The sequence below is a fragment of the Ochotona curzoniae genome, unplaced genomic scaffold (genome assembly GCF_017591425.1).
Source record: "Ochotona curzoniae isolate NIBS_2020 unplaced genomic scaffold, NIBS_Ocur_1.0 contig_2321, whole genome shotgun sequence".
Classification (NCBI taxonomy): Eukaryota; Metazoa; Chordata; class Mammalia; order Lagomorpha; family Ochotonidae; genus Ochotona; species Ochotona curzoniae.
Window position 1 is genome coordinate 651,803 of NW_024465421.1, and position 22,170 is coordinate 673,972.

At 46.7% G+C, this 22,170-nt stretch overlaps 1 protein-coding gene across 1 annotated transcript in view; it reads right to left on the minus strand.

Moving 5' to 3' along the window:
- Positions 1–431: 431 nt before the first annotated feature.
- LOC121151420 (CGRP receptor component) overlaps positions 432–22,170 on the minus strand; it is a 31,777-nt gene continuing 10,038 nt past the window's right edge. The window contains exons 2-6 of the mRNA XM_040972756.1: positions 21,644–21,680; positions 19,158–19,256; positions 17,214–17,308; positions 5,460–5,517; positions 432–1,851 (exon numbers count right to left, since the gene is read on the minus strand). Of these exons, the coding sequence (XP_040828690.1) occupies positions 1,705–1,851; positions 5,460–5,517; positions 17,214–17,308; positions 19,158–19,256; positions 21,644–21,680 (436 nt within the window). The 3' untranslated portion in view covers positions 432–1,704. The remainder of the gene's footprint in view (positions 1,852–5,459; positions 5,518–17,213; positions 17,309–19,157; positions 19,257–21,643; positions 21,681–22,170) is intronic.

Genomic DNA, 22,170 nt, shown 5'->3' on the forward strand with positions numbered 1-22,170 from the left:
CCTTCTTGCTCCAGGCTCTCGCATGAGGTTGGAGTGACAGAACTGGGGCTCGGGCGTGTTTAACTGTCAAGTGCAAGCTCAGCATGCAAACAGGCACTGTTTTCTTTTTAAAGATAGTGACATCACCCAAAATTAAAACCATACGGAAGGATATAAATGAGGCACTTGCCCGGATTCCCTGGCTGTTATTCCCAGATGTCATCCTGGTGAAGTTTCTTGTGTAAATCATGACTTCTTAGTTTGTTATTAACGTGACAGGAACATCATACAGATATGTTTCTTATAAAGGCAAAATGGTCCAGAGCCTGTTTAGACACTGAGGCTACATCCAGGTCCCAGTCACAGAGCCAAACTTTCTTGAAATCCAACAAAGAACTGAGAAAACAACAACAACAACAACAACAACAACAACACAAAACACAACTCACATATTTTAGTCTTAAGCCAGATTTCCTTTATTTCTGTTTGCGACAACTGAAATCCATCAGACACTTATAAAATGTCCCAAATTGGCAATTACCTGGAAACAAACTATTATTAACTGGATCAAACCATATCTGTCAAAAAAAAAAAAAAGTCATTGAACAAACACTTGCAGTTCAAGAAACCAAAATGTCACTGGTACGCAGCTACCCCAGCAGATTGTTGCACGGCTCCTGATCAAACTGCCAACACTCGGGAGGGACCTAGGGGGGCGAGCTCCAGTTCCTTTTAATGTTGCCTGTAAACAGACTCCAGCTGATTTGTGGGTGAAGAGTCTAAGAAGGAAATGACAGCAATCGATCGTGCTGGAGTTGGGGTGAGGTGTTAGGGAGGGTTGAAATAAACTGGGGGTCCAAACAGTCCCACGGATACAGCACTGAAAGGAATCTTACCAATGAAAGTGTACAGGTGTTTTTCCTGCCCAAACAGGACACAGTGAATGTGGGAAATCGGATTCTTTTCAGCAATATTCCTTTGACCACATGTGTGGATTCTCCCACAGCCTGAATATTAAAATCATCTTCACATGGTCATTCTCTTAATGTTTTTAATTAAAAAAAAAAAAAGAAACATAAAAAAGAACAGATAAAATATTGCAACAGTGAGCGAATGCAAATTCCTGTTGGTCCGCGAGAAGAGGGACTGAGCGCACTCCCTTTAGAGATGCAAGCCGTTGTCCACTGTGCATTCACCTGGTCTCACGGTGGCCCTGAGCGGGCTGCCCACGCTCCGCAGTTTCCTAAGAAGTCCTCGGGGCGGGCCAAGGTCAGCAGCTCAGCGGGGCTATTCGCTGCTCTGGGCGCTTTCGGCCCTCCAGCGAGGTTCCCAACAGAGCTCTGAGCCCTGACTTGCCCCAGGAACTTCCTAGGATAGCAGATGAAACTAATTAGCACACAGCCCATCGAAGCAGCACAAGGCATTTCACCATCTGCGTGCAGAGCCCTCCCTGTGACTGCGGCACAGGCCACAGGAGGAGCGTCTCCACCACACGGGGCTCCAAGGCCACTGTCCTCCCCGCAGACAACCTCGGTCTGCCTTCACTGCTGCTCCTCCCCGGGGCACAAATATTTCTTTCTACTTATTTTTGTCATTTTTTTTTCCCAACCACAAAATCCAACCTGTTGAAGGGATGAAGGGGAAAAACAAACAGACAAACAAGCTTGTGAATGTCCAGGAAGCAGCTGCTAAGCCCCCATTACACGCGGCGCCAGGTGCACTCTGCTACGCGGGCTCCTCTTCGTCCATCGCCACGTCGCTTGCGTTCTGCTTCTGCTCAGCTTCCGGGTCCGCCGGCAGGATGCTGGTGACCGTGTGGAGAAGGGCTTCAATCTGCTCCTCCGTGAGCCGCTCCTCGCTCTCTTCCACTATCTGCAGGAGGAAGGCAAGCCTTGCAGGCGTTAGGAACGAGCCGCACGCTCACAGCCCTGACTCCTAGCACACAGCGTTCTGTGCCTGCATCCTGAGCCTTGCCTGGTCCCTAGGTCCTCTCCATCTTGGCTCCAGAGGGAGTGAAACAAGCTCAAAAGCCAGGCTGAGCCAAGGCAATTACTCAGATTGGGTTGCTGGGGAAAAAAAAAAAAAAAAAAAAAAAACCCTGGGCTGCAAGACAGCTTTTTAAAAGGAAAAGCACACCCCGCAAAGGCCTGAGCCCTTTCGTGTACAGACAGGTGTGAATACATTTCATTTGCAAACAAAACTCACCTCTGGGAAATACAGTGACACTTTCCATACGTTTGCATTTTATAGCAAGCGTAGCTGTAATCTGAAGAACAGAACAGGTCTTCAGGGTGGAGGGGTGGCGCAGTGGTGAAACCACCGCTTGCAGTAACAGCAACTCACACAGGTGCTGGTTCAAGTCCTGCTCTCTGCTAATGTGCCTGGAAAAGGGGCAGAGGATGACCCAAGTACCCACAGGCGAGACCCAGAAGAAGGTTCCGGATCCTGGCTTTGAACTAGTCTGGCCCTGGCTATTTGAGGGCAGTTGGGGAGTGAGCCAGCAGATAGAAGATATCCCCTCTCTGTCACTCTCAGAGAAACGGATAAATCTCTTTAAAAATGTACTGGTGAATTTTTTTTTTTTAAATAAATGCATCCTCCTGTGACTGTCCTACTACAGGCCACATGGTTTCTCTCTTCTGGTTCTCAGCACCACTGTCACTCCAGCAGCCCTCGAGGGCAGAGCCTCTCCCCTGCCTGGGCCGTACCCCCTCTGCCTCCATTCATTCTCTGAGCCCTCCCCGGGGTGTAGAAACGGAACTGCCACGCAGGTTGGCTACTGTCGGAAACACACCTTTTAACACTACTTGGCCTCAGCAATGCAGAACCGAGTGTGGCACCGAGGGCCAGAAGGAATCCCGCACTGTGCCATGGCTTCGGACACAGTCCCAGGAAACAGCCTCACGGCCAGTTTCTAAGAATTAACATGGCCGGTCAACCATCATTTTTTTTTTTTTAAAGATTCTTGGAAAGACAGATTTACAGAGAGGATAAAGATCTTCCATCCACTCCCCCAATGGCTGCAAAGGCTAGAGTTAGGCTGATCCAAAGCCAGAAGCCAGGAGCTTCCTCTGGGTTTCCTATGGAGCTGCAGGGTCCCAAGCCTTTGGGTCAACCTTCACTCCTTTCCCAGGCCACGAGCAGGGCTCTAGATGGGAAGTGGAACAGCTGGGACATGAACCAACATCCATAGGGGACCCGAGCACTTTTAAGGTGGAGTGTTAGCCAATGGAGCCATCTTGCCAGGCTTAGTCAACCAGCTTTTACAACGCAGTGGGCAGACTGCTATATGACTTCACCTGTCCTTCACCTGTCCGACAGGTGATGACACGAATCACCTATCGGACACCGCAATCACCTATCGGACACCGCAATCACCTATCGGACACCGCTCTGCAGCAGGCCTGCTCTAGGGCAGTTGTCCTGGTGGCCATCTCTGGAATCTGGCAAGCGGCCCCAACAGGAGGAATCCCGGCAGATGTTCAGTGAATCAAGAGAACAAGGCTAGGCTTACAACCCTGAGCAGGATGTCAAGGCTGACTCCTTCACCAAGGTCACACCCCAGATTCCTGACAGAACACTGCTCCCCTCATTCATCGCGGCCAAAAACTGCTCCCACGACCAGGGCTCAATCCCGGACGTTGTCTGCAGGGACCGTTAACACCAAGCAAAGTGACCCGAAGCAGGCAGACAGCTCCTTGCACGCCTTCGTGGAGGCGAGCCTGGGAACAGCGAGGACGCCGAGGACCACTGGCACGGACGGATGGGGGCTTCGCGGGGCTCACACCAAGCACTTGCAGTGCTCAGAGCTTGCACAGGCTCTGGGGTGAGGTCACGCTAAGCCTCCTCGTCTCTTCTCTCCAACTGTCCTTGAGCCACGGATCACATATGCTGCTGATTAAAGCTGGAGGAGACGTGACATGTGATCTTTTAACCCAGAGGGACAAGGATTAGTTTCTTGCTGTTCTGTTTGCTTTTTTCCTTTCCTCTGACTCCCCAACACAGTTTAAAGCATCAGAACAATGAGCACATTTAAAAAAAGGGGGGGAGGGTAAGGAAAGGGGTGGGAGAGTTGTTCCTGCCTTCTGGCTAGCTCCCCTCAAAAAGAACTGTTTATGGAAGGAATTGTTCTAATTTAATTTTGGGTGCATTTTGGAGGGCCGAGAACAACTCTAGGAAGACACTGATGGTTTTAGCCGAAAATTAAATATTCCATGACCCCTGGACAAAAGACCCTTTAAATACGCAACCTTACAGAAACATAGAAATTTCTGACCATTCTCTTCCACGCTTTTTCTAAAGGAAAAGTCGACAAAGAACTAAATATTTCTAAAACTGACTTTGGAAGCAGCTTTGTTCTATTCTATCACTTCTCCAGGCCGAAGCCTCTTAGACCTGGGAGTCGGCTGCTCTGCCCAGATGACACAGGGAGCTGCCGCTGTGTGCGCCGAGCAGCCAGCGGCTCTGCTGCGTTAGCACAGGCTTTCCACTCGGCCTGCCTCTCCCCAACTCTGAAGCCTTCTGCTGGGATGCCATTCAGGGCCTCACAGGTGGGCCGAGGCTCCCCCCCAGAGGTTCCAGGCAGGGAGACAAAGCATCAAGTCTGTGGTTCTAAAGAGAACTACAGAAGCAGCAACTGCGGTGCAGTAAGGGTCCACCTGCAAGGCAGGCATCCCACATCAGCACCAGCTCAATGCCTGCAAGTTCTGCTTCAGATCCAGCTGCTTGCCACCGTGCCTAAGCAAGCAGAGGAAGACAGCTGAATTACTTGGGCCTCCGCCACTCACGTGGAAAATCTGAATGGAATTCTAGGCTCCTGGCTCTGGCCCCGGTCCAGCTCCAAGTGTTGTAGACAGCAGAGAGAGCTCTTAAAAGTCTTAAAATTCAAAAAGCAAGAAAGGGAGACCGTGGCCTTTGGCGGCCGTGGCATGGGTGCAAAGAGCCAGCCTGCAGGCCGGGAAGGTGGTGAATGGATAACTGCATGAACCAGGCTGAGAGACAGTGACAGAAATTAGTGCGGTACAGGAGAGAATAAACAGCAAGAGACAGACACAGGCAAATGTGAGGACGGACAGAGGAAGAGCGTGGGTCCTGGGGTGGCGAGAGGCAGCATGCGTGGGGAAGCGCGTGTGCTCCGGGAACTAACCAAGGGAACAGACAAAGAGGAGGAACGGGGAGGGGAGCAGAGGCGATGGGTTCCACTCCAGGCACACACAGCTTAATGTTTTTATACAACATCTGGTTGGCAATGAGCCCTACAGCAAAGCAAGGCCAGAGTGACCCAGGACTGCGGGGCAGACAGCTGCCAAGTCACGGCCCCAAACTCCTGGGAAGAATTAAATTCCTCTAGTCCTCCACCTTCGCTAGGCCCACACTAACTCCGACCGGCTTAACGAGGGGGTCTCTTCATCTGTACAGGGAGGTGGTCGACCAGGCAAGGACCTCCCCTCCCCCCGGAGGCCCAGGGCTCCCTCACTCACCAGCTGGATCTCGACAGCCGTCATAGGCCTGTGGTTCAGCAGCTGAAGCTTCTCAGCTCTGTCAAAAGAGAAGTAAGAAGGCATTTCAACTTCCATGGTCCCAAGGACTGGGAGCCTTGACCAGCCTGTGAGAAAAGACGCTGGCAGATAGAAGATGCGAGAACTCCTGGGACAGCACCCTTAGTTTATTCAGCTGTAAAACGAGAGAGGATGGGACCAGCAGCGGGGCTGTCAGGCACTCTCACATCACGGTATACATGTGAACCAAAATTCTAAACAATACAGATGTAACAGTAAAAAACGAAGCTAAAAAATGAAGCAGCAAGAGACGCAAGGCTTTGTTATCTTAAAGCTAATTTATTATTTTCATCAACGTGGAAGACGAAGTGGCACTGCTGGTTTACTTTGCGAATGTCGGGGGCAGCTCGGGCTGGACCAGGAGCCTAGAATTTCCACCAGGCTTGGGTGGCACAGACTCAAGTCCACTGCCTCGCACGCTGAATTAGCAGCGCGTGGGAAGAGAATTCTAGTACCCAGAACCCAAACAATATTCCAACAGAAGATGCAGACGCACACCCTAGACCGTTTTTGAAAAGGATTTGACATAGTCACTTTTATTAGAAAAAATATGAAGAAAATAAAAGTGAACAGAATTATCCTGGCTGGTCTTTGTTTAAAAATGGCTCATAGGGCCCAGTGCAATGGGTGAACTGGTTAACCGTCCACCTCCAAGTGCCACCATGTAGGGATCCTGGTTGAACATTTAGGGAATAATACAGTAAATGGAACACTGTTTTGTTTGAAATATAGATTTTTAAAAGAATGTTTTTAAAGTTAGAAAGTTAGATGTACAGAGAGGAGATAGAGAAAGATCTTCTGTCTGCTCAATGGCCTGAGCTGAGCCAATCAGAGGCCAGGTGCCTGGAGCTTCTTCTGGGTCTCTCACGCAGGGTGCAGGGTCCCAAAGCTTTGGGCCGTCCTCGACTGCTTTCCCAGGCCACAAGCAGGGAGCTGGATGGGAAGTAGAGCAGCTGGAATTAGAACCAGTGCCCATATGGGATCCCAGGCGGGCAAGGCAAGGACTTTAGCTACTAGGCTACTGCTCTGGGCCCAGCTTTTTCAAATTTTACTTCAGACTTGACCTGTTAGCTTAGTTAACAAACAAGACCCGGCTGGCACAGGGCAGTGCTGTGTGTACTCCAACTAACCGTGCAACCGTGATTTAATCCTACACCTTCCTGTTTCTGTACATTTCCCTTGATTGCTATTTACAATCCATGTTTGTGAGTTTTGAGAAATTTTAACTTTCTATAATAGATGTGAGTTTGTTTATGGCAGCAGATGAGAAAACAGACTATTACCAACGAAGATTTTTGGTTACTGGTGGTGTGTGTGTGCAAGCAGCTGGGCAGAATGACAGCCGTGCTGAGGAGTGGGTGCTAAGGACTGAGGACTGACTGGAGGAAGAAAGCGCCTCCCGCCCCGAGGAACGCGGCGATCCGGTGTCTGCTGACTAGGGGACCCCAAGTGGCGGGAGGCTGAAACTGCAGCAGAGAGGCCAGGGTCCCGTGAATGGGGCTCTTGTTCCACGGAGACCACAGTGATGTGTGTGGGAGGAGGGGAGCCAATCTGAAAGGAGTCCAAGGGAGACGGATTCAATGCGAACAGTCTTCTGAGGGAGCAGCCTGGGAGGTTGGATGTGAAATGGGATAACAGGCAGCGAATGGCGTAAGGACCTGGTGAGGAGGCGAGGGGGGCTGCGCTGCCCCAGCCATGGCCTGCGTAGGAAAGCCTGAATCTCCATGCGAAACAAAATTACAGGTGTTTGCTAACCATCTTCCCCCAACAGCAACAGAGAACGGAGCCAAGTGTAGAAACAGAGACCGACAGTGAAATGAATGAGCATCCCAGCTCTGAATCAAAGCTCCGGAGCGCAGTTTCAACTCCCGGAAATGTCCTTACTCACACGAAGGAGTTCGTGAACTTTTTTTTTTTATTGGAAAGGCAGAATAGATTTGCAAAGAGAAGAAGAAAAAGAGAAATATCTTCACTCCCCAAGTGGCTGCAATGGCTGGAGCTGAGCCAATCCAAAGCCGGGAGCTGGGAGCCTCTTCTGGGCCTTCCTCAGGGTGCAGGGTCCCAAGGCTTTAGGCCATCCTCGACACGGACCAGCACCCATGTGGGACCGTGGCGTTTGCAAGGTGAGGATTTAGCCACTGAGCCATCACCCCAGGCCATCTCATGAGCCTTCTAGCAACAAAAACATTCACCACTACTTCCTGCCAACACCCCAATTCTGGGTCAAGACAACCAAGCAAGCTCCCTGACCTTCCGCCAACCGGGGTACACTCACAGAACCGCACACCCCACAAACATCCTCCGACCCCTCATGTTTCTTCTTTCTTGCCTCCCGCTTCATCTTTATCTTCCTCCCGAAGATTTATTTACTTCAGAGATTTGTTCGTCATTAATGCATGTGGAAGGCAGAGTTACAGAGATGGCGGTCTTCCATCCACCGTGCACTCCCCAGATGGGTCGGATGGAGGCCAGGAGCTTCTTTCAGGCCTCCCATGTGGCTGCAGGGACCCAAGCACTTGGGTCATCTTCTGCTGCTTTCCCAGGAGCATTAGCAGAGAGCTGGAGTGGAAGTGGAGCAGCCAGGAGGTGAACCAGCGCTCACAGGGTCCTGTAGGCTGAGGCTTAACACACAGTGACACAGTGCTGGCCCCCGCCGACTCACTGCACTCAGCTCCTTGTACCAAAGACAGGACTATTCTTAGTAGGGCCCAGTGGCCTCCACTTTGGTGAAGAGCCAAACCTCCAGGCCAACAGCCTGAGGGGTGCCTGTCCTCCTTACCCACCCCCTGTACTCACCAAGCATGTTTAATGGTTCTTTCCAGACATCTGTTGCTCTCCTCACCACTTCAGTGGGCCACTCAACCTCCTCGTCACAGGGTCACGGCTTCAATCCTTAGAGGTCAGCTCCTTTCTCAATCTACTTTGACTCTCACAAACTATCTCCTGTTTTGAAGATTTCATTTATTTGAAAGGCCGAGTTACAGAGCCAGCGGGGGGAAGAGGGAACAAGAATTTAGATCAGTGGTTAACTCTCCAAAGGGCCACTGCTGGGCCAGGCTGAAGCCAGGATCTCCAGCTGCATCCTTCACGTGGCTGGCAGGAACCCAAGCATGTGGCCGCCTTCTGCCGCTTTTCCCGGCACGTTAGCAGGAAATGGGATTGGAAGCGGAGCAGCAAAGACTCAAAGGGTGTTCATGTGGGACGCCAGGCAGTGGCTTTACTCACAATGCCAGCCCTATAAAGTAGCTTTTAAAAGATGGACATCTGGGGCCCGGCGTGGTGATACAGTGGTTAAAGTTCTTGCCTTGAACACGCCGGGATCCCATATGGATGCCAGTTCATATCCTGACGACCCTGCTTCCCATCCAGCTCCCTGCCTGTGGCCTGGGAAAGCAGTCGAGGACGGCCCAAAGCCTTGGGACCCTGCACCCAAGTGGGAGACCCAGAAGAGGCTCCTGGCTTTGGATTGGCTTAGCTCCAGCTGTTGTGGCCGCTTGGAGAGCGAACCATCGAATGGAAGATCTTCCTCTCTGTCTCTCCTCCTCTTTGTGTATCTGCCTTTCAAATAAAAATAAATAAATCTTTAAAAAAAAGAAGATGGACATCTGGTCACTTGTCCAGCTTGCTGTCATCCACTGCTCTCTTTGTAATTTTGCCTGTCAATTAAATCTTTAAATAAATCATAAATGAGATTGTTTTTTAAGTTTTGCTCCCCTCCCCGTTCTTTCCAAGGTTTTTTTGTGTGTGTGTGTGTGTGTGTGTGGTGTATGCGTGCCCTGTGTGATTCTTGTCTCAAACTGCACCAGTGAGGCCAGTGCTGTACTGCAGGTTAAACTTCAGCCTGCAACGCTAGCATCCCATATGGGCATGCTGGCATCCTAGCATCCTAGCTGTCCTACTTCTGATTCAGCTCTTTGCCAATGTCCTTGGGAAAGCAGTGAAAGAAAACCCTGTTCCTTGGGCTCCTGTGCCCATGTGGGAGACTCAGCAAAAGCCCCAGGCTTCTGGCTTCAGACTAGCCCAGCTCCAGCTGCTGCGGCCAACGGGGAAGTGAACCAGAGGCTAGAAGAAAATCTCCGACTCTTCTTCCTCTGTAAATCTGCCTTCCAAATTAAAATAAATCTTTTTTTTTTTTTTTTAAAAGAAAAGCACTGGCTAGCAAAGATGGTCCAGTTATTTGGTAAAGAGCTTCCTGGGTCACCAGGCACCAAGGCTGCTTTAATTCCAAATGGCTGCTACCAGCTGGAGAAGCCAGAGCCGATACACGGACAACAGCCTGCTGGCTCCCTCTACTGGCTGTTGTATAACACTGCCTCCAGCTCCTGCTCCTGCCGGTCAAGGAATCAACTATTTAATAAAAAAGGGAGAGATTAAAAAGGTCAGAAAGGATTTTAAAAATCCTCAATTTGGGGATTGCAAATGGAAAAAGGGAGCTTTACTTAATCCTTGTCTGAAAGGATTATAACCTGCTTTACAGATCATAGATCCATACCATGAGTTCGCTCGGCAATTACTATTTGTAGATTTACTGAACCACAGCCAGGTCCACTACAAATGTGGATAAAGAGAGAAAGCGATTACGATGCCAAACATGAGCTCAAATTGCTGAGAAGAGCCTTACCGAATCAGCCACGAGAGGTCAGCACTATGGCACAGTGGACTAAGCTATAGTGTGCGGTGCCAGCACCTCCTAGGAGCACTAGTTCTAGTCCTGGCTGCTCCACTTCCCATCCAGCCTCCTGCTCGTGTGCCTGGGAAAGCAACAGAGGATGCTCCAAGTGCTCGGGCCCCTGTGCCCACGCAGAGGAATGGGTAAAGTTCCTGGCTCCTGGCTCTGAAGCGGCACAACTCTGGTCGCAGCGGCTGTTTGTGAAACGCACCAGCAGACTGCAGTCCTCTCGGTCTCCCTACCTCTCTCTGGAACTCTTTCAAATAAAAAACACAAAAAAGCACAGCTCGAAAGGAAACTGGACAGAAGGTCTTGGAAACTTCTTCCCTCTTCTCTCAGGGCTTTGTGCCTAGGGCAGGCCTTGACAGAGCCGTGGCAGTGGCTGCACTGAACAAATGGAACCAACCAACTTCCTAACCAGAAGATCAAGAATAGGAACCCCTGAGATCTGGATATCTGTGAAGCTCCAGGGCAGCTCCTCGGGGGGAGGGCCGGCAGCAGCTGTGGCCAGCTCGGGCATCCTCCTACTTCAGAGTACCGAATAGCCATCTCTGTTGTCCTTCCCACTTTCTTCTCTCCCTACTTTGTCCCAAGTGACAACCACACACACAGCACAGTTAAAACTAAGAAAAACCCAGTATTTGTAGGGAGAGGACCAAAAACAAGGGAGGGAGGAGGGGCATTCCTAGGTGGGTCACAGAGATTGAGAAGAATACCAGAGAGGAGAGCTAGTGAATTTCTCAAATGTGCTTATCAGTCAACATAAATCCTGGGTTTAGAAAATATGTACATACATCTGTTCATTCCTTTAGACAGCCGTCACAGCGGGGAGTGAGGTGGGCAGACCGACCTTCCATTCGCTGGCTCACATCCCAAATGCCTGCTGCTTCTGAGCCTTGCTGCTTTCCCAGGTGGATGGCAGGGGGCTAAGTACTCGCGCCATCCTCTGCTGCCTTCCCAAGATTATTAGCAGGAAGTTGGGTTGGAACTCAAACCAGCACTCTGACTCGGGATGCTGGTAACGCAAGCAGAAGTTTAACCCACTGTGCCACAATGCACATCCACACAAATCCTAGGTTTACCCTGAGCTATTTATGTGCAGAGCAATCCCCAGACGGCAAGCATCAAACAGACCAGCACAGCGAAGACCCCGAGCACAGTGCAAGCCAACCACCATGCTAGCTGCCTATGCACAGAGGACCCAAAGTAGCAGGGAAAAAATTTTAAAAATCAAATTGACACTGAAATCCTTGTCCAATGCCCTTTCTCATGTGCGGGCTTCTTACTCCCACCCTTTGCCCGGAACTGTCTTCTCTAACTCCTAGTGGGCTGCTTGGCATCCTTTGGGTCTTAATTTTTACAAAATCTCTAAGAAATCTACAATGGCCCTTTTCTCTCCCCAGATGCTCCCACGCCACCGTGAACTTCTGCCATGCCCCACGTCACACAGGACGGTGAAAAGTGTGACCAAATCATTTACTTGTCTCTTTCTAGCTCAAGATTTACTCCTAAGAGTCTATCTAGCACATTCAAGTTTAATTAATATTTAGAATTACAAATAAACTACATTTTCCCATTTAAAAAAAAAAGAAAAGAAATCCTTGCTCATAAAGGCAAGACTGAGTGAACTGCCAGATAAAACAAACAAGCAAAAAAAATCAACATTAACCAGAGGCTTTTAACAAGATGCGGAATCTGGGCAATGTAATACTCAAACCGCCCAGGAAACCCAGAATCACTTCAATCGGGAAGCTATGACTCATTCTCAAGGGAAAACCTAATTAACAGATGCCAAGCCCATCGTGACCCAGACTAGAGTCAGCAAATTGTTGGCTGTTACAACATGGGGCAATGGGATACATGCCGTTCTAAGAAAAAGACAGGCTATAAAAACTGAACAAATGGAAATCTTAGTATTGAAAAACAATCAGAAACAAACCAACCAACCTCACAGGTAGGCTTACTATTAGAATATGGAAGAATCTATGAACTTGAAGATTTCACAAATTTAGGATTATAGAAGACTAAAGATAAGAAAAAAATCCTTAAAGCAATTGGAAGAAAACAGTATTATATACTTAATCATTATTGGTTTCTTTCTATATATATATATATATATTTTTTTTTTTTTTGTAAGACTTCTTTATTCAAGAGTTACAGATTTAGAAAGACAAAAAGAGGTCTTCCTCCTACTGGCTGACTTCCCAAATGGCTCCAACAGCTGCGCTGACCCAAACCCAAGGCAGGAGCTTCTTCTGGATCTCCCCCAAGGGTGGCATGGGCCCAAGCATTTGGGTTGTCTTCTACTGTTTTCTCAAGCAACGAGTAGGGAGATGGGCTGGAAATGCGGCAGCTGGGACCCTGCATCCACATGGGACACCAGGAAGAAGCTCCTGGCTCCCGGTTTTGGATCAGCTCCGCTCTACCCCTGGCTACTTGGGGAATGAGCCAGTAGATGGAAGACCTTTCTTGGTCTCTCTTTCTCTCTACAAATTTACCTTTCCAATAATAATAAATTTTAAAGAGAGAACGAGAGAGAGAGAGAAAATAAAGGACACCCTTGGGAGGCCTTATCTCCTATGACAGTGACTGACTGGCAATCCCAGCTCTGCTCCTGATTCTGAGAGAGCAACGACAGCTCAGGTGGCAAGAACGCGGGTGCCTCCCTAATCCTAGAAATTACGTGAACCAGAAGTGGGAGAATGGTTGCACAGACAACGGTGTATCCTCAGCACGGGATCACGGGCGGAGACTGGTGAGCTAGGAGCTGGGGCTATAGAGATCATGGTGGAAATCTAACATAAGGACCCAGACCTGGAACTCGCTGGAGGGAGTGGCACAAGTGACTGCACACAAAGAGACATGTACCAACCGCAGCAAGTAAAATCAAACTATAGACCTGTGGGTGACACAGCTTAGAAACCTGCCCCAAGGAGAAGACTCACCTAACCAGAAGCACAATGACCAAGAGCAAAAGAAAAGACAGAGGCACAATGGACATTACCGAAGACTGCCCTGCAAAGGAGCCAAGCCCTATGCCAACCTCTGAGTTAACTGAGGAAGACACTGAGAAAATGGGGAATACAGATTTCAAAACACTTGTTATAAAGCTTCTTACCAACAACGAGAAACACGTAATACAGGCATTCAAGGTGTTTAAACAACATGTCCCACGGGAAATGAATGAATTGAAAGCTAATATATCAGAAATGAAGAATACAGTGGAGCAAACTAAAAGTACAGTGAAGAATCTCCAAAAAAGAATGAAGCAGAAGAATCTCTGAATTGGAAGATATTTCTTTTTTTTAAAAAAAGATTTTATTTTTATTACAATGTAAGATATACAGAGAGGAGACACAGAGAGGAAGATCTTCCGTCCGATGGTTCACTCCCAAGTGAGCGCAATTGCAGAGCCAAGAGCCAGGAGCTAGGAACCTCCTCCAGGTTTCACACACGGTTACAGGGTCCCAAGGCGTTGGGCCGTCCTCGACTGCTTTCCCAGGCCACAAGCAGGGAGCTGGGTGGGAAGTGGAGCTGCCGGGATTAGAACCGATGTTCATATGGGATGCTGGCACATTCAAGATAGGACTTTAGCCGCTAAGCCATCACACTGCCCCTCTTTTTGTTTAAAGATTTCTTTTTATTGGAAAGATGGATATTAAAAGAGGAGGAGTGACAGAGAAGATCTTCCGTCCAATGATTCACTCCCCAAGCGGCCACAATGGCCTGAGCTGAGCCAATCCGAAGCCAGAAGCCAGGAGCTCTTCCAGGTCTCCTATGTGAGTGCAGGGTCCCAAGGCTTTAGCCTGTCCTTGACTGCTTTCCTAGGCCACAAGCAGGGAGCTAGATGGGAAGTGGGGCCGCCAGGATTAGAACCAGCACCTATATGGGATCCCGGTGCGTACAAGGCGAGGACTTTAACCACTATGCTATCACGATGGGCAGAAGATAATTCCTGTCACCAGGGGGAAAAAAACAAAAAGCTGGAAGCAGAGCTGGATCAGACCCAAAAAAAGTATTCAAGAATTGAAAGACGCTATTAAAAGGGAAATATAAGAGTTATGGGAGTCACAGAAGGTGCAAAAGGAGAAACTGGATTTAAAAATGTATTCAATGAAATACTAAGGGAAAATTTCCCTAATCCACCAATTGGGAAACAAGATCCAGGAGGGACACAGAACTCCCAACAGGCTTGATCAAACGCGATCTTCACCATGACACATGATCATCAAGCTCTCTTCAATTGAACATAAGGAAAAGATCCTTCAATGTGCACGTGAAAAAAAAATCAACTGACATATAAAGGAATGCCAATTAAACTCACACGAGACCTCTCGCAGGAAACTCCACAGGCAAGAAGAGAATGGAGTGACATATTCCAGATTCTAAAAGCAAAAAACTGTCAGTCCAGGATAACGTACCCAGCAAAGTTTTTCTTTGTCTTTGAAAATGAAATAAAATTCTTCCACAGTAAAGAAAAGTTAAAAGAATTTGCCTCTTCCAAACTCACCCTACAAAGGATACTTAGATGTTCTCTTGGTAAAGAAAAAAAAATAGCACCCACCAAAACCAAAGGCAAATGTGAAAAACATCCCAGTAAAACAACAACAGAAGACTGAATGAATGAACAACCCATTGCTAAAATGACAGGACCAAAGTACCACCCATTCCTATTAACCCTGAAAGTAAATAGCTTAAGCTCAATCAAACGTCATAGATTAGTAGACTGGATTAAAAACACAAATCCCATCTATTTGTTGCCTACAGAAAACACATTTCACCAACAAAGATCAGTGGAAACTGTAACTCATGAATTTTGATGTTTTTGTTATTTTCATCTCTCCAAAACGCCTTTTCTTTCTTCAATGACTCATAGATCATACAGCAGCAACATTTTCTTCAAGAAGATTCTTGACTTTCTTTTACATTTCTTCAGCTACACATTAGTCATTCAGTATCATGCTATTTAACTTCATGGTGTTAATTACTTTTTTCTTCCTGTTGTTGATTTTGTTTTGTGGATTTTCTTTTAAGGGGATGTATAGTAGCTGTGTAATGGAGACTGTCATATCTAGTAACATGTTATTTAACTTCTTGGCATTGTAAATTTCTATTTTTCCTCCTGTTGATTTTGTATTGTGACTTTCTCATTTTTAAGAGGATGTACAGTAACTGTGTAATGGAGACTAACATATCCAGATGTGAGGATACAATGCAGTATGCATCTCTACTTCCAGATCAAAGATGGACTCTCGAAGAAACTGTTTACTATATCTTGACAATAGGATGTTGGACCCTCTGCCATTGTCCATGGCCACAATGATGGACATATGACTGTGTATGAAGAAGTATACTTTAGTAATGATATGAGAACTCGGGGGTGGGGGGATTGGGGAGCGGAAAAGGGAAATCTCAGGAAGCTATGCAACTGTATTTTAAAATGATAATAAATATAAATAAATAAATAAACAAAAGATTAGAATACAAAAAATTTACATATCAAAGGGTACTATCAGCAGAGTGCTGGCAACCCACAGACTAGGAGTGGGGCCAGCGGCTGTTGCTTCCTGCAGTGTCAGCATCCCCAGTGAGAACTGTTGAGTTCCAGCAGCTCTGCTTCTGATTCAGCTCCCTGGTAATGCATAGCAAAGCAGCAGAGATGTATTCTGATATCTATGCAGGAGACTGGGATGCAGCTCCTGGCTTCCAGCTTCAGCGAGGCCTAGCCCCTGCGTTGGTAGCCATCTGTGGATGAGTTAATGAATGGAGATCTCTTCCTCTCTCTGAGATGGCCTTCCAAATAAATACTCTTAAGGGGGGATAAAAAAAAGAATAAAAGAAAGTTGTGAACCGTTTATTTGATAAAGGATTAACATGAGGAAAACACACAAAAACATTTCCTAAAACTCAACAATAAAAAAACAAACATTCCCATTCAAAAATGGGCAAAGGAGTTGAAAGACACTTCTCCAAAGGAAACATACAAATAGTTACCATGCCCTTGAAAAGTTGCTCAGCAGTACTTACTGGGGAAGTGCAAAGTTCAACCACAGTAAGACGCCACTGCAGACTCATCAGCTGACTATTACCGAAACCACAGGAAATAATAAGAAACCGACAAGGCTATGGAGATGGACACCAAGTCACTAGGAAAAACAGTAGGATGTTTTCTCAAGAGATGAAAAACCGAACTAGTGGAATGACCCACTGATCCGATCTCTACGGATCCCAAAGAACTGAGAGCAAAGTGTCAGACATGACCGGGCCTCGTGTGCACAGGGGCGTTATTCGCAACAGCCAAACAGCAGAAGCAGCTCAAGTATGTGCTAACAAAGCGTGAGATAATTCCACCATAAAAAGGAAGGAAATTCTCACAGAGGCAACAACGTGGCTGACCCCTGAAGATATGCTAAGTGGAACTAGTCAAACGCCAGAAGCCAAAATGCTGCAGGATTCTTCCTACATGAAGAACTTAGGAGAGTCCAACTAAAGAGACAGAAAGCAGAAGGTGGCTGCCACACACTGGGAGCAGAGAACGTATGGTTACCGAGGAATGGGTACAGTTCCGGTTCTGTAAGCTGGAAAGTGTTCTGTGGCGGCGGCAGCGATGACTACAATGCGAATGGACCTGCTGCCACTGAGTCATGCAAACACAAACGTCCATGATCGGAAGAAGCATATGAACTGGTGGATCTATTTTCACACAATGTAGTCAGAATACTTTGAGGGGAAGATGGGGTACATTGCATGAATTGAAATTCCAAGATTAGATAGTCAAAATGAAAACAACAACAACAAAATAAAAACCACAAAAGACTCCATTATATTCTATTTCTGGTTCTAGAAGGTTCCTTATGCTATTTAATCTATCATATCATTACCAACATTAAGAGGTACTGCATTCTAATTATAAAGAACAAGAGCCAACAAAATATAAATGCACAGTTACTGAGCTATCATTGACATAATGTGTCACTTTTGTCCTACTTGAGATAATTTTGACTTACTTTGTCAATTTGTGGCTTTTCATTGCTGTGAGAAATTCTCTGATAATCTCAGGACTCTGGTGCCGACATGGTGTTTTTGATATGTACTTCAACGTCTATACACACACAAAAACGAAAAAGAGGGAAACATGAGATAAAAAAAAAGTCATAAGTCACGAGTCCAAAGGGATATACACATTTGACTAATTAAAATGAGGGCCCCACATGGTAGCCTAGTGCCTCAAGTCCTCACTTTGCATGCGCCAGAATCCCATATGAGCGCCGGTTCATATTCCAGTTGTTCCACTTCCCATCCAGATCCCTGCTTATCGCCTGGAAAAGCAGCAGAGGACAGCCCAAAGCCTTAGGACCCTGCGCCCACATAGGAGACCTGGAAGAGGATCCTGGCTCCTGACTTTGGATCAGCTTAGCTCTGGCTGTTGCAGCCACCTGGGGAGTGAACGAGCAAATAGAAGATCTTCCTCTGTCTCTCCTCCTCTCTGTAGATCTGATTTTCCAATAAAAAAAAAATAAAATATGAAAATAAATCTTTTTTTAAAAATATGTACTTATTTTTATTGAAAAGACAGATTTACAGAGGCAAGGAGATACAGAAAGATCTTTCGTCTGCTGGTTCATAACCAAGTGGCTGCAATGGCCAGAGCTGAGCCGATCCAAAGCCAGAAGCCTGGATCCCAGAGACTCTTCCAGGTTTCCCACATGGGTACAGGGTCCCAGGGCTTTGAGCTGTCCTCAACTGCTTTCCCAGGCCACAAGCAGGGAGCTGGATGGGAAGTTGGAGAGGCTGGATTAGAACTGCATGTGCAAAGTGAGGACTTTAACCGCTAGATTACTGCACCAGGCCCAAAATAATTAAATCTTAATTTTAAAAATGGATGAGAAGTGACAAAGAAGAAATGAGGAAAATGAAAAAAGAAATGAGGAAAATGCTCAAAAACCAATCAGCACTAGGTGTTTGGCCAAGGCTTAGACATCTGTTACCCTGCATCTCTCCTCTGCTCCCCAATCCAGCTTCTTGCTAACGTACACCCTGGGAGGCAGCAGGCGAAGGTTCAAGTAGTTGGGTCCTTGTCATCCAAGTGGGAAACCAGGACTGAGTTCCTTGCTCCTAGCTTCAGTCTGGGTCAAGTCATTGTAATGTAATCATTAATCATAATGATGTATAATCATAATCTTAATGTAATGTAAGCCAATGTAGTCATACGGATGTGAACCGGAAGATAACAGATCTGACTTTCTTTGCCTCTCCAATGGATGAGTAAATAAAGTATTTAAAATTACCATCAGGTAGTAGGTTAAGCTGCAGCTTACAACGGCTTACATTCCGTATGAGCATAGGTCCAAGTCCCAGCTGCTCCACTTCCAATCCAACTCCCTGCCAATGTACCCAAGGAAGCAGAAGACGCCCTAGCTACTCAGGCCACAGTCACCCATCAGGAGCTGGGATGAAGCTTCAGACTCGTGGCTTTTGTCTGTCTAGTTATGGCCACTGTGGCCATTTGGGGAGTAAACTAGTAAATGAAAGATCTCTTTCTTTCTCCATCTCTCCTACTCTTTAGGTCGCTCTGCCTTCTTCAAGTAAATCTTAACAAACGAACGACGCCTCTATCCTTTCCCCGTGATGCACAATAATCATGAAGACAACAGCTTTCAGTGAAACACGTGAGTTCTATACAACTACAGACTCTAAGAGTGGTTCAGAATGGAGATTCCCAAATATGTTAAAAAAAAAGAGGGCATTCAGAGACGATTCCTTCTAATTCTGTGGTTGTTAACTCTTGCATTAGGCCAAACCGCCCCCAGTTTTATAAAGACAAAAAACACTGGGTAACACTCTTCCAGTGAGGTGACAGGTGACCTTGTTTGGACAGCCATTTCTCAGCAGAGAAGAGGAAGCCAGTGGCCCCCGTGTTCTCTAAGGAGAGCTCCAGAGCCCGGGCTTACCTCATAGGTGATCGTATTCAAGTTCTGCTGCCCAGAACTAAATTTATTCTTCCCACTTTGTTTGCGCTGCTCTTTCAGATCAGTTAGTAGCTGGAATACCTAGGAAGACAAATAGAAAAGGCTTTATAAATACATTTGAGAAACATACCTAAAGTCAATGGTATTAGAAGACAATTTAGGAGGTTTAAGACCTCTTTCTTTCCACAAACCCACCTCTCAATGCTTGGAGTAAATATGAATCCCAGAAGCATGTGATTTTTAAAAATACTCTTATCTAACTTGAATAACTCAAATCTATTATTTTACTTGAAATATACCAAATGTTTCCTATCAAAAATACACTGGATTTCAGAGCAAATTTTGCTAAAATAAACACATATTTGAAAAAAGGATATGTTCCTCTAACACAAAAATATTATTTCTCGAAAAGAAAAATTACGATGCCAAGTGACAAAAAACGAAGTTTTCATAGAGAAAAAAAAAGTTACATTTTCTCAATAAAAGAAAAATATTTATACATGAATGGTACGGTGGAGGGATGTCTTCAGTTTCAAGGTTCTGCCAGAGAACAAAGCAAAACACAGGTTCACACTACAACGAGACACAATGGAAGCCCCATCGCTGCCTGCTGTTCTCTCACAAATACACGAAACTCAATGAATGCAAGGTTTCCTCAAAAGATAAAAGAGCAAATATCTGGAAAAGTCCAAAAGAGATAGGGGATCCTAACAGAGGTTCCAAGGGCTGGATCAACAAACATGTCTTTCCCAGTATAAGAAGCAACCACTTAAAATGAACCAACAGAAACAATATAGTCCACTATGTTTATTCTACTACCTTCCTTAGAAGGCAAACAATGAAGACTCAGACCTCTTTTCTGAGTGCAGACCCTGGTATATGGCAAACAGGGAGTGCATGCACAGAACTTTTGATACCTAAAATTACTCTATCGGATGCTAGTACCAAATAAATAAACACTCCGTGAAATAGGTAAGCCAGGGGGCCAGCACCACAGCAAAAGAGTCTGTGGTACAAGTATCACATATTGGCACAAATTCAAGTCCCAGCAGCTCCACTTCTGACCCAGATACCTGATGATGACCTGGAAAGGCAGCAGAGGTTGGCACCCATAGGAAAAACTCAAAACAAACTCCTGGTTTCGGAATGGTCCAGCTACAGCCAACTGTAGCTATTTGGGGAGTGAACCACTGGATGGAAGGACTCTTTCTGTCTCACGTTTTTTATTTGTAACTGTGCCCCACTCCCCCAAAAAAAAGCAGGCAAGGGCCTAGCATGATAGCCTAGTGGCTAAATCCTTGACTTGCATCTACTGGGATCCCATATGGGCATGGGCACCAGTTCAAGTCCCGACTGCTTGTGGCCTGGGAAAGCAGTCGAGGATGGCCCAAAAGCCTTGGGACCCTGCACCTGCATGGGAGAACCAGAAGTAGCTCCTGGCTTCGGATGGGCTCATCTCTGGCTGCTGTGGCCACTTGGGGAGTGAACCAGAAGATGAGAAATCTTTCCCTCACTCTCTACTCCTCTCTATAAATCTGCCCTTCAATAAAAATAAAGAAATAAATAAATCTTAAAAAAAGCACAAGTAGACAAAGGCACTCTCAATGTCTCATTAATGTTTCTTCTCTCATGAACCTCGTTCCTCTTTCCCTGGCAACTCTACACTGCACTCCCGAGTTACAAGTCTTAATGCCTGCTGAACCACTTATGACGGTGAGTCAACTAAACCTCTACTTTCAAAACAGGGACGTTAACATCTGAGACCAAAGATCAAAATGACAATGTAGAAAAGCATTTTATAGATAACGGCAGGCAGAAAGAAATAAGCATCTTACTAGAAATCATCTGCAGACAGAAATGGTTCAAGGCACACGTTTCCTTCCCAAGAAGACATCCCCAGTGTTTATCTAGAACTTGGGAACGCAGCGAAGGTTATCAGTGCAGCTTCCCCACTGCCCAGGATGCACTATGTGTAACTGACCAAGCACAGAATTCTTCAAGGTTCAACAGATGGTCCCATCTGTCATGTTTGTGTTCTTATTGTTTTTAAAGATTTGTTTTTTGTTGAAAAGTCATATTTACAGAGAGAAGAGGAGACAGAGAAAAAAGTCTTCCATCTGCTAGTTCACGCCCCAAGTGGCTGCTAACTGAAGCCAGGAACCAGGAGCTTCCTCTGGGTCTCCCATGTGGATGCAGGGTCCCAAGGCCTTGGGCCATCCTCTACTGCTTTCCCAGGCCACAAGCAGGGAGCTGGAAGGGAAATGGAGCTGCCGGGATTAGAACCACCACCCATATGGGATCCCAGCACATGAAAGGCGAGGACTTGAGCCATTAGCCCATCATGCCAGGTCCCCATCTGTCATGTTTTAAAGGTGAAACATACAGGTGGATTCAGTCACTTCTAATCAAATTGAACAATGAAGGGCAACTTTTCTGAGGGAACCACCACGCGCTTCAGAGCTACTTACCTCGTAATTACTGAGCAGGGCAGCGTTGGCGTCCTTTCTGCAAGAGAGAAAGCGGCGACCGTCAGTCCAGGCATACAGCATTTCTGACACTAAACATCCACAACCTAACTCCTCTGCCAAGACCCACTAGCTCAGCTCAGGATTTCAGAGATTATACCCTAAAACTGAGAAATATCCTAAATACTACATGGTCGAGCAGCTTGCAGATAGTATCAGATTTCCTTTTTTTTTATAAGTGTAACCTATCACCTACCCATCACCAGGCAGGTAATTAAGCACATGCATTCCAAGTCTACACGGGCAGAAGTTAGGCGTTCTGGGAGGAAGAACAAAGGGTACAGGGGCCAATAAACCAGAGCGGAGCCAGAAATAACTGGAGAAGCCAAGTGCTGCCGCATCCTGAACCCATATCCTCTTCCCATCCCACCAGACCACATTAGCTGCTGACAGATCAACAGGCTCCTGCTCGTGTGCTCAAGCAGTGGTTGACAGCCTAGTACCCCTGTGTAACAGCTGTCCAGACAACA